This window comes from Bos taurus, chromosome 14 (genome assembly GCF_002263795.3).
Source record: "Bos taurus isolate L1 Dominette 01449 registration number 42190680 breed Hereford chromosome 14, ARS-UCD2.0, whole genome shotgun sequence".
Taxonomy (NCBI): domain Eukaryota; kingdom Metazoa; phylum Chordata; class Mammalia; order Artiodactyla; family Bovidae; genus Bos; species Bos taurus.
In genome coordinates, this window is record NC_037341.1 from 56258898 (window position 1) to 56271884 (window position 12987).

Consider the following 12987-nt stretch of genomic DNA (forward strand, 5'->3'; position numbering starts at 1 on the left):
ACAGCTGTGGAATTCTAATGACATTTAAAAAAGATTTTATGCCTTAATAGTAACTTTTTCTACTTACTTCCCCCCCTCAGGTATGAGACCATAAATTTCAATTTTTTTCCCCATTTTGTAGGGAGTAGATGAGTTTAAATGGTATTGCTACATAATAGCAATTTTGTCTTACCTGACAAGTTCTAGTTTCATTGCTTTTGTCAGGTAAAGAGAGTTGTGTGAAGCTAAAGGAAAAATCAGGCTTCACACTGACAGATTTCTTTCTCATTCTGTCTTCTGTTTAGGTAATTATATTAATAAATGCCTTCTAAAATCTCCAGAATTCTTGTTTTAACTAGCCTCTCATTTGAGAAATTATAATTCGTTACTTTGGTTTAGTAAGAAACTGCTTACATCTCTGATAACTCTAGTTAATCCTAGAAGTTGGGAAATTACCTCTTAAGACAGGGACTTTTTGTGTTCTAACCTTGGAACAGTCCCTTCTTTCTGTCTCTGTTTTCTGGTACCTTTTTCTTTTAGCCCCACATGTCACAAAGAAAACATTCAATGGCTCCTATCTTTGGTTGTTTTCTAGGAAATTAGATTTTCCTTTTTTTGTAAGGGAAGGAAGAGTTTGGTGTTATTAAATAAATCTTATACTTTAAAAAAATACTTAGACAACTTTGTTTTTTAAAAGTACCATCCTTTCAAAGAAATAGATTTCACTTTATTTCTGAGTTTGATTTGGAGAAAAAAAATTTTTTTTCTTTTACTCCTATTTGTAAATGAATTCTTAATTTGCAGTTTAGCTGTGGTTAGCTTGCAAGTGCATTGAAGGTAATGGATGATGCTAAATTTGTAGTGGCTTATCAGAAAATTCCATCAGTTTTACTTTTAATATTATGAAGGATTTAAGAGAGCAAAAGTTGATTACTTTGGAAATGTAAACAGCTTAGAAGAGGATTGTAAAATCAGAAGCCTGCTATGATTACAGGTACATGAAAAGAGTTGGTTATTCATATCATTTGTTAATGCTGGGAGTGAATTTTGAGAATGAAGATTTAGTGTCATGTTAGAGTTCTAGCACAGTAAATTTATTGTTGCTGCTCAGTGAGTGAATGTGCCATTTTGCTAAGACATGGAAACTTAAGGTACCTGCTGGAAATCCAGATATTGAAACTCTTCTAGCATATCCACCCTTGAAAGCAGGTTGGTATGAAGAGCCAACTGTAATGACATGGACTTGAGCCAGAGTAGTATGCATGAACCTTTTGGGAATTAAAAAACTTGCTGCACTGCTACAAAAAGCTTTTTATCCTAACATGTATTACATATTTTAGTTTTAATAGTATTATTATGTTTATGTAGTATGGTTTAGTCTGAAAATTTCTGCATGTGCTTCATGTATGGGGCCTCCCTGGTGGCTCAGATAGATGGTGTATACTTTAAAAGTTTGCAGAGTTTTTATATTTACTTTTGTAAAATATGAAGATCTCACTTGGTTTCCTGTCTTTAAAAAATTCTGGATTGATCTTAAGCTTTTGCATCACCTGGCAAATCTTATGATAGAACTCAGATGACATTCCAGTGGTTGAATACCATGGTCCAGATACAAAATTAATGTTTTATGTTAAGAATCAAAATACAGTGATTGGACAGTACTCAGAAATTAGGTGCAATTCACTTTAAACTTTTTATCCCATCTTGTGCCACAGAAAAATTGAGTTACATGGAGTTGGTTATTTCATGTTGGCATATTGATAAAGGCTAACCAAGCTGAGTTTTAAGCTGGTTTATTTTACTTTTGATATAGATAGGCACAATTATAAAATCTGTGTATTTGAGATCTTCTTAATAGCAAAGATAAAAATCCTATATTAAATTTGGGATAAATAATATCAAGTGTTTTTGCTTATTGGTTATTTAATTTTTTTGCAAAGGACCTGTTTTCATTTCTCAGTTCTTTCCTAGTAGTTGATTAGTCTTTTAAATCTATGGTTAGGGAAACATAAGCTATGAAAGAACCATTGTAACTATGATCTGAGATTAGAATTTGACTCTCTGAGTGACCTATTGTAGGTTAGTGTTGTATAAATTAAAGCTGTGTGACCCTAGAATCTACTTTTATTTTTAAAAGATTTGGTGGCTTTTAGAAAATACCAACTAGTACTTAAATGCACCCTCATTGACTGCGAAACTTCTTTGAATAATACTGTAAGAAATTCATTAATTTAAATTGAAATGGTGCAATAAATTTGGTAAAAATTTTGGAAATTTTTTTGTTTTGAAAGTTATTGTCACTGTATTTTAATTATTTTGTTAGAATTTGCCCTCACTGTGGTCTTTGGTCTGGCTTCGAAATATAACCCCTCCCCTCATCCAACAGCTATTTGAAATAAAAGTAATTTTAAGATGCTGGGACTGTTGGTGATCGTATTTGTGTATGTGATTCACTTAGAATTTAAAATTTCCTACTCTTCAGTACTTGTCATTCAATTTAAAGGTACTTTTCCTTGACTCAAGAAAATTTGAGTAATGTTGAGTTGCTGCTGCTGCTAAGTCACTTCAGTTGTGTCCGACTCTGTGCGACCCCATAGACGGCAGCTCACCAGGCTCCCCCGTCCCTGGGATTCTCCAGGCAAGAACACTGGAGTGGGTTCCCATTTCCTTGAGTTGTTGGATTTTAAAATCTTTTCTTTTTTTTTTTTAGTGTATTTATTTATTTTGAGTTTTAGAATCTTGACTGAAGATTTGGATCAGATGTGCTCTGCTTGATAATGTCACTGTAAAAGATGTGTATTTCATACATCGTTCATCCCATTTTAACATCTAAAATTGGGATGTGTCCTAAATTGACCTAAAATAATTAATACACCTTAAAATTGATGACATCTTAAATTTCAGTGAAATATTAGTACTTAGATTTCTTTGTAAGGATCAAACATCTTCTCTTTTGTAATTTGAACAATAGTTTTATGATATTTGTGTCAGGTTTTTAATTTCAGTAAGTTTTAACATGCACATACCTGTGCAGCCAGCACCAAATCAAGATAAAGAATATTTTACCCCAGAAAGACCCCTTGTTTCCATTTGCAGTCATACCTCATCTCTTGTTCGTCTACTGATTGGTTTCCATCCCTGTTAGAGTGGCCTTGTAGAATTTCATTTTAAGAGGAATGATATTTTTAAGCTTGTGCCTGGCATATTTTGGCTAGCAAGTTTTTGAGATGTGTTTGTGTTGTTGTATGTATCAGAAGTTTGATTCTTTACGTTCTAGGAATATACTAGTTTTTCTGTTCATTCATTAATAAACATTTGGATTAGTTCTGGGTTTTGTCTGTTTCAAATAAAGATAATGAATATTCGTATACAAGTTTTTTGTGGACATAAATTGTAACAATAATAAGAACCAGTGGTTTCATTATGTTTCCAATTTTAATTTGCAAATTCAGTCTCTGCTATTTGCCTGTTCTAAGAGTTTGCCTGTTTTAAGAGTTTGTTATATATTTTTCAGTATATTTGAATTAGTTATTGCCGTCAAAGGAAGAATCTTAGTATAGGCTGAGTCTGAATTAGGTGTGGTCTTAATCCTCATAGTTAAGGCAGCCTATAGTACTCTGTATCGTCATTTCTAGTCTCATTATTGTTTTGGTAATGACTCATATTTTCTGAGTTTGTATTATGTGTCAGATGATGATGTAATCATGTTTACATATATTATGTCATCTAACTCATACAACAATTGAGGTGGGTTCTGATAGTATCTTTATCCTATAAATGAGGAAGCTAAAGCACAGATGGCTCAGCTGTTTATAGTGGTAGAGCCAAAATTCTTAGTTTTTGGATTTCCAGTCCTGCCCATATAATTTTATTTAACTTGTAATTATGATATGTACTAATGGTACTTTACAATTAATACCACCATGTAAATGCTTCAGTGAAAAAGGTATTCTGCCTCCAGTACACTCACTTGCTTCTGCTGCTTTAGCACAGTTCAGAGTCATTATATAATCCACTTTTCTTTGCCTTGCTTTTTGAGAGTCCGGCTTTACTTGTTTTTGTTGGTAGCCTAGTCCTTATAGGTGTTTGGGTTTATGATACTCTTCCACCAATGGCAAGAGGAGAGAGCATGGCCCTCATTTCTCTTTTTTTGTAGGTTAAAATTGCAGTGTGAAATCTATAGCTTTTATGAATAGAGGTATAATTTTCAACAAGTTATGCTCTCCATGCATCATTTCTGCCCTCATTTTTAATGAAGATAAAAAGTTTTTATTTACCTTTCATGGTATTAGGATTGTATAAGAAAATGAACTTTTGTTGCTCATTGCATATTCCTTTGATAATTATTAATGTTATTAGCCAATACACTTGCTTTTCTTTTTGTGACTTTTTCCACTTGTATCGTAATTCAGAAAGTTTTTTGTTCTGAAAATTTTTTTTAAATTGTAAATGAGATCCACAAGTCTTCATTTCCACATCTTTACTCCAAATTTTTAGCAACAAATTGCTTCTGAATCTTAAATCTTGGCAAAGATTTAGGGCTCTAAAATTCGATTAATTGTGTATGTGCTGTGTACTTAGTCACTCAGTCGTGTCCAACTCTTTGCAACTCCATGGACTATAGCCCACCAGACTCCTCTGTCCATTGGGATTCTCTAGGCAAGAATACTGGAGTGGGTTGCCATGCCTTCTCCATGGGATCTTCCCAGCCCAGGGATCAAACCCAGGTCTCCTGCATTGCAGGCAGATTCTTTACCATCTGAACCACCAGGGAAACCCTGATTAAAATTATCTGAAATGGATTATGCTAAAACACTGGTGCTGTATCCTAGTTTTAGGTTACTCTTTATTTTCTGATCTAGACTGAATATCAAAGACCTGAGTATTTTTAGTAAATTAAGTTAAATGAAAGCTGTTTGAGTCAGCTTAACCAGTGTGATCCAAATAAAGGGCAGTTTTGGGAAGAGAGCTTTAGATTTTTTAGTAGGCTGGGTGGATATGTAGGGTTTAACATTATCTATTCCTCCAGAGTATTCAGAATATAATTAATTATGATGGCTTCAACAGGTTCCAGCAACGGATAGAAATGCTTTGAGTTCACTCTGGGGAAAACTGGCCTCTGAGATCTTAATGCAGAATTGGGATGCAGCCATGGAAGACCTGACACGGCTAAAAGAGACCATAGATAATAATGTGAGTTACACCTTTTTAAGGTGATTCTCTGAAGTTTCTATGTATCCTTCATACTTCTTAATAGGAAAAGCACTGTGTACTTTTAAAAGGAAGGAAGAATGGGAGGGAGGAAGACTAAACTAAAATGTTGACCTTACTTAAAAATCACAGTGGGTTAGTGGGTTGATTAATTTTACTGAATCTCCTTGAAGGAAGTTGTCAAACTTCTTTTGGCTCTTAGAGAAAATAACTCCACTTTCATTTTTGTTAGAGCTGTAATGCCTCTCTTACCTGTTTCAGTGGAAGAGACATAATACTCTTAGTGCTACCCTTTATTGAAAGTCCTATGCAGAAGACATTTTTCATCTCCTATTAGTGTCTAATAAAACCTCTTTTAATGGAGTATTTAATTTAGTGCTTGCTTTTAAAAATGTTTTCTGAAATGAGTGTAACTTAGAGGCTCTGTAAAAATGGCTTAGTGGACATTGTTGAATTTGTCTCTGAGAACAGGGAAATTTTGAATGTCAAGGGTCATGTAGAGAGCAGAGTAGTATAGGAGATTGGACTTTGATCGTAAGAATCACAGTGTGCATGCTTTAGAAGGTTCTCATTTTAAAATTCCAGTATTAGCAATAATTTATTCCCTTTCCTCTTTCTCATATATTAATATTTCCTTTGTATACATTTTTTAATCCTTTAGTCTGTGAGTTCTCCACTTCAGTCTCTTCAGCAGCGGACATGGCTTATTCATTGGTCTCTGTTTGTTTTCTTCAATCATCCCAAAGGGCGCGATAACATTATTGATCTCTTCCTTTACCAGCCACAGTAAGTTATTTCACTGTTTTTGTTTTTTTTTTAATATTTATTTGTTTATTTATCTGGCCGCACTGTGTCTTTGTTGTGGCCTGCGGGAGCTTTTAGTTGTGGCATGTGGGATCTAGCTTCCCAACCAGGGATTGAACTGGGCCCCCTGCATCGGAGCTGCAGTTTTAGCCACTGGACCACCAGCGAAGTCCCCACTGTATAATTTTCACTTTAATTATATGAAATCAAACGGGATTTTTAAAATTTAAAATGTATTTCTAACATTTAAATTTGTTTTCACATTTTTTTTTCCCTTCTTCATGTGGTAGATGTGCTTGTTCATGGAAAAAGCTTACATATAACTCTTAAGTAAATTATTTGATAAAAGTATATTCTGAGCCCTAAAGTGCTCTTTAAGTGTGGTCCCTGGGCCACCAGCATCAGCATTTTGCAGAATGTTATGCCTTATCCTAGAAGAACTGAATAGAATCTTCTGTGTAACAAAAATCCAGGTAATTCATACTTGCATGAAAGCTTCAGAATTCGAAGACTTTAGGCTGTATTATTTGGAAGGAAGATAATACATCCCAGGAATCCCTATTATATCATCTTTGCTCTATCATCCAGCTTTTGGTAACAAGAAATACACTGCTTTGTGAACTATACTATTCTATCATTAGGTAGAAGTCATTTTTAAAATTTATTCTTTATGCCTCTGAATCTTCTACCTGTTATTTCTTAATATTTTGGTTGGAGCAACAGAAAACAGGACTTACTTTATGAAAATATTTCAGATACCTGAAGATAATTTTCCTTATTTTTCTTTCCTTCAAGCTAAATATCTCTGATTTTATCAAGTAATGTAGTTTGTTACGTTCTTTAGTATTATGGCTGCCGTTCTTAGATAACCACCAGTTTATCCATAGCGTTTTCAAAATCTGGATGTTTAAAATTGAAAGCTTATTCTAGAATATCTAAGCTTTATAGAAAACAGTGGCAATATTAGCTTCAGTGACCAGTGCATATGCTTTTATTAATTTAACCCAAGATTTCATTAACTTGTGTTTCTGGGTGTGACTTATTAACTGCATTGTTGGCTAAATCACACATAAATACTTTGAGCCATATTTCTGTTATTTTTAACCTAAATTAAGATAGAGATCCTAATACATTTCACTTGATTTTTGCTTATTGTTGTCTGTCAAATTAAGATTTTAATTTTTTTCTAAAATGTGTATTTACTTTACAAAAGTATAGTTTAGGAATTGATGGTATAATACCCTTTTAATATAAAATCAGTGAACATTGAATAACCTATATTTTTTGTGTGATTTTCTGAAGTTTTAAAAACAAGGCAGTAGTACTCTAGCAATATTTTTACATAAGTTGATGAAATATAATCATCTAAACTGATCACATTAGTAACCATGTTCTTTAAATGCTCAGTTTATTAAGGTTTTTAACACTGAAATATTTGACTTCTTCAGTTAAGTTGTTAACGTGAACATCTGAACTTTAAATTTAAGAGAAATTATTGGTGGTGATAAAGATGAAAAATATTTGCCAACCAAGAAGTGCCAGTAATTTTTAAATGTAGAAACAGGGAGCCATTTTTAAATGGTATAAATTGTGTTTTCTCCATTAAATGCTAAATATTCCCCTGAATCTGGCAAATAGAAGCACTTTTATCAGAAATCTGCTTGGCTTATTTTCTGTATTAATATTATAACTTAAGTTCAGTATTAGTGTATTTAGTCAGTATTTGCAGGATAGTGAAAGTTGCTCAGTTGTGTCCGACTCTTTGTGACCCCGTAGACTATACAGTCCATGGAATTTTCCAGGCCATAATACTGGAGTGGGTAGACTTTACCTTCTCCAGGGGATCTTCCAAACCCAGGGATCAAACCCAGGTCTCCCTCAGGTGGATTCTTTACCAGCTGAGCCACAAGGGAAGCCCTTGTATCATGATACAGTAGTCCAGTTTGTTAAAACTGAACACAGGCAAGGAAGTTTTTGTAACAGGAAATTTTTTTGATCTTTCCTTGAAAAAGCAAAAACTACATGGCATTAAGTGAGGTAGAAGACAGTGTATGATTCCAGCATTAAATTTTAAATGTAAATTACAAGAGATAAAATTTTTTATAACTTACATGGTTTACAGTTATTTATTTTATTAGAGATTATAGCATTCAGATATACCATCTAGGTTCACAATAGTCGGTAAGGCATAAAAGCTTATTTCTATCTGAGCTGCTGTTCCTCCTTAAAGAAACCCTCTTTGTAGGAAATTGAACGTTGCTCAGTCTTGTCTTGCCTAGGACTGTATAGTTCCTAGGGTTCTTTTGCAACCCTAGGAACTATACAGTCCATGGAGTTCTCCAGGCCAGAATACTGGAGTGAGTAGCCTTTCCCTTCTCCAAGGGATCTTCCCAACCCAGGGATCAAACCCAGGTCTTCTGCATTGCAGGCGGATTCTTTACCAGCTGAGGCACCAGGGAAGCCCCTAAAATTTTATAGTTGCATACTCTTTGCTGGATGCAATAATAGATTGTAATCTGGAAAGTTAAGTTATAGTACATTTGTTGCATTAAGTAAGCTCTTAGAAAAGGTTAAAAAAGGAAAGTCACTGTGTACTCAAGTAAGATCCTACAAGGATGTTATATTTTTTTTCTGACTTTTGGTATAGGAAGCCCACAGCTTTATTTGGTAGTATTTTAGGGGTTTATTTGCAAAGAAAAAAGCTAAACCAACTTCAAAAAAACTGACATGCCATCATTTGCTATAAGTGCTAAGAGGACTAAGAACATGAAACATTGACCAGATTGTTCTGACCCTATAGGTTTAATATTTATATAGGAAGTTGTGGAGTACAGAAGATTTCTTTATGAATACTTGGAATCAGGATAGAATATTAATTTATGTGACTAGAATGTTTAATAGCACCATTCATATTAACATATCCATTTCCACAATATTTTTGTCACTAGGTCTATCCAGGATCCAGGTCAGGAACATGTTGTGGTGTGTATGTCACCCTAAATATTTGAGTGGACTTTTCCAAGATTTGCTTTTTTCTATACTTCTCTTTTTATGATTCTATTTCAGATCAACTACCTCTCACTTTGCCCCCATCTTCTTTCTTTCCTGGTCCCCAGTATTGATTTAAATATTTTTTATCAAGTTCTCAAGTCTTCCTAATAACGATAGTTTTCTCTTACTAAATTGATGAGTACTACCTATCTTTAATTTTAAACTATCCATGCATCTTATGAAAAAAGATGTTTTGTGAGAATTTCAAATTCAAAAATTAAGGATATAGTTCTCAGTATTTATGGGGGTTAATCAGACATGCATTCAAATGAGGGGAGATTAAAAATAAAATTGTCATGTAGTATTTTGCCTCCCTTCTGAATAATAAACCTGTAAGATTGTCTTATGAATTTATTAATATCTCTAAAGTCATGAGTGCAAAGTATGAACCTTCCCTAAATGAGCAAATTTGATTCAGACATTAGATACTGTAATAGCTGGCTCTAATCTTGGTACCTAGCAGGTGGGTTATAAGGACAGGTTTTCTTGTATAAAGTCATAGGGATCCCTAGGAATTGGCCTTCCACGCTACTACTTATGGATAGACTCACTCTCCTATAGTTTTTATAGTTTCATGTGTATCCAGAGAGGAATATTATTGAGCTGATTTTAAAAACACATCTTTAAATAAAATAAACAAGAAAAGTAAAAATATTCAAACCCACTGTAAAAATTCTATAATACAGATCAAGGGGAAATAGTATGGATTTGTTCTTGACAACCTTATGGCTTTTATATAATTACAACTATATTTAATTCCTTAGTAGAATCATTTATTATAAATAGTAGAAATATAAAGGTAGTAGTTGAGATAGCAGAAAGTTTTGTTGAAGATAAAAAATCAAACTTATAAAGGAAAACAATGCAAAAAATATTTGTTTTTTAAATTTTAAAGTAATATAAAGGTTCATGGTTATAAAAATATAATTAAAATAACAACTTAGAATTAAGACAGTTAATTATGAAGCTGTATTTTGTAAGTAGGCTTAATGCTTTCATTTGTATTTCCATGGGTTCATGTATAAAAAAGAATACCTTATGCCATTAAAAATCTCTGAATACGTTTTTAAAAACTAGAAATTTCATAGCATGTGCTTCCTGGACAAAAATACAGTAAAACTGGGCATTATTAAAAGTTTTATAAATAACTGAATCAAAGAGATTAAGTGTTATAATTATGAAATACCTGCCAAAGCAGCACTCAGAAATTAGTTCATAGCCTAGAATACTTGTTCGACTTTTAAAACCTTGATTAAAAGTACAGAAAAACAGAACAAAGGCAGTGAAAATAAAATTAGCAATGTATTAGTAAATGTCAAACATTTTCATCCTCCCAACTTAGTATTACAGCTTTAAAATTTCTCCAAAATATGGTGCTTATCATCTTCACTTGCCATAGGGTCAGGTTGCCATCATATTTTCTTCCTCATTAGTAATGTCTTAATGACATATTCTCATTTTTGCCTGATTATAACTTTTTCATGTGAGAAAACACCCAGTTGGCTTGACAGATTATTGTTTCATTCGTTTTCCTAGATTGCATATTCTTTAAGTAGAGTAGGTTTTAGGAAGTAGTGTGTAACTTGCATTTATGTCTCTACAGTCAGTATGTCTTTTTCAATTGTCATTGGTATATAGTAGGTATTAATGGAGAAAGTATCATATTTTTCTGGTTTTAATTTCTAATAGCACAGAAATACAATTGAATGTGGTTCATTGAGTATATATTAAATTGATAGTTTATATAGATTGTGATTTCAGGCTTTTTTCAAGTACAAAAAGTACTGCGATGATTATTTATACTTTTGTCCTTGAAGTGAAAGTTTAGATGCCAGAGCCGGTTGAGTCTCTTATATCATATACATTATCATTTCTGCCATAATTTATTCTGAATCTAAAATGGAGATGATTTACACGTTTGAAAATGTTGAACTTTTAAATGTAATATAATATATAAGATAAGGTATCAAATGTAAGCTGGAACAGTGTTCGTAGGCTATTAGAGATGAGGCTTCCAAACGTAGATGCTATTTAGTAAGAAGAATGCATATGTAATACAATGCTCTCGTTACTCTCCATTTGTAAAAAAAGATTCAAAGTTCAGTTAGCAAAAGAATGTTTGATTTGTTTTCTAAATAAAAAAATGTGTATTTCCTAAGAAATTTCAAGTTTTACTGTTAACAGTCAACTGGATCGTGTCCAGAATTTATCCTCACATACTATCTGCCGTTATTTTTCCAAAACTTCCTAATTGTTCCTGACAAGAAAACTTTTTTATGCAAGTATTTTACTTGCTTCAGCTTAGGATGATCTCTAAAAATCCATCCTCTGCAGTTATAGTAAGTCTAGCCTTTTTAAATTTTTTTAGCCTTTCTGGAAATACCCTTTTCTTCTTTTTGTACCAATTCAAAGCCTGCCTGTTTTTCAAGATCCAGCTCAGGTTTACTTCCTACATAAGGTCCTGTATATTGTGCCTACCTTATACTTGAAGTTTAATTAATGTCTTTCTAAAAAAAACTTACAATTGCCTTATCACCCTAACTAGATTATAAGCATGTTTGAGAGGAGAATTTTATTTGGTGGTTTATTCTGTCTTATCCTTTGATTACTAAACATTCTGACTTATAATTAAAAAATACTGTAAGAACACTTCCATAAAATTAAACAATCAGAGCAGGGTTGTGCTAGAGAAAGAGTAAACTTTCTTATTTGACCTTCCTGAAATTGCACTTCAGAACACAATAAATACTGAACCTCTTATTTAAAGGAAAAATAGTTTTAAGTTAGATTTCAAAAATGGAGAAAGTATAGGCTCTTTTCTTACATAGTTTATAATCCAAACAAATAACACAAGTAGCTTAAGAACATATTTAACTAAATATAGATGTACTGTGCCAGAGAAGGCGATGGCACCCCACTCTAGTACTCTTGCCTGGAAAACCCATGGATGGAGGAGCCCGGCAGGCTGCAGTCCATGGGGTCGCTCAGAGTCAGACACGACTGAGCAACTTCACTTTCACTTTTCACCTTCATGCACTGGAGAAGGAAATGGCAACCCACTTCGGTGTTCTTGCCTGGAGAATCCCAGGGACGGGGGAGCCTGGTGGGTTCCGTCTGTGGGGTCGCACAGAGTCGGACACGACTGAAGCGACTTGGCAGCAGCAGCAGATGTATTGTGCGTGTTAAACAGTATAAATTTATGACACTTACCAGTGAGACCTGGAGAAGTTAGAAGATGAAAATTGATTTGACTTTAAAATTTTTATTGATAAAGAAGAAAGGAGATGAATGATAGAGAAGTATAACAGAAAAGCACAGTGGTTACTGGCAGGCTGTTAAATAGCAATACCTAGTTTTTTTATATTTGAACTAAATCATATGATTACTGATCCTTAGTTTACACTAAGATGACTTGCCCAGAATCACCCTTAATCCTCACTCCCTTCCTTTTTGTACTGATGAATATAGATAACTTGCACCCATACATAGACAGGATCGCTTCTTTCCTAGCAGGTAGGAATTCCCTGCTGTGTTTGGAAGTCTACTGTGGTAATGCTGTATACCAAAAGCTATGGACCGCGAGCTAAAAATTGTGGCCCATTACCTTTTTTCTCATGGCCTGCAATCTGAGAATGACTTTTGCATTTTAAATGGTTAGGAAAAACAGTGAAAAGAATAATATTTTGTGATGTGAAAATTATGAAATTACAGTTTTAATGTCATTGATCTATATTGATCTATCTGATCCGTGCACGTATAGAGATAGATGGATATAGAGAGATACAGAGATGATCTATATCTGCTTTCGGACAGTAACAGCAGAGTAGAATTGTTGTGACGGAAATGGTCATACGTTGTTGCGCTTGCCTTGCTTCACTGCTGCTCAGTGCTCTTTGAATCCCAGTGATGCTGCCCTAGTGCCTGGCCCTTTTCAAGTGTCAT

At 33.6% G+C, this 12987-nt stretch overlaps 1 protein-coding gene across 1 annotated transcript in view; it reads left to right on the forward strand.

The window, feature by feature from the left end:
- Positions 1-12987, forward strand: part of EIF3E (eukaryotic translation initiation factor 3 subunit E) — a 47929-nt gene that overhangs the window by 12943 nt on the left and 21999 nt on the right. The window contains 2 exon segments of the mRNA NM_001034603.1: positions 5047-5172; positions 5852-5976. Coding sequence (NP_001029775.1) covers positions 5047-5172; positions 5852-5976 — 251 coding nt within the window.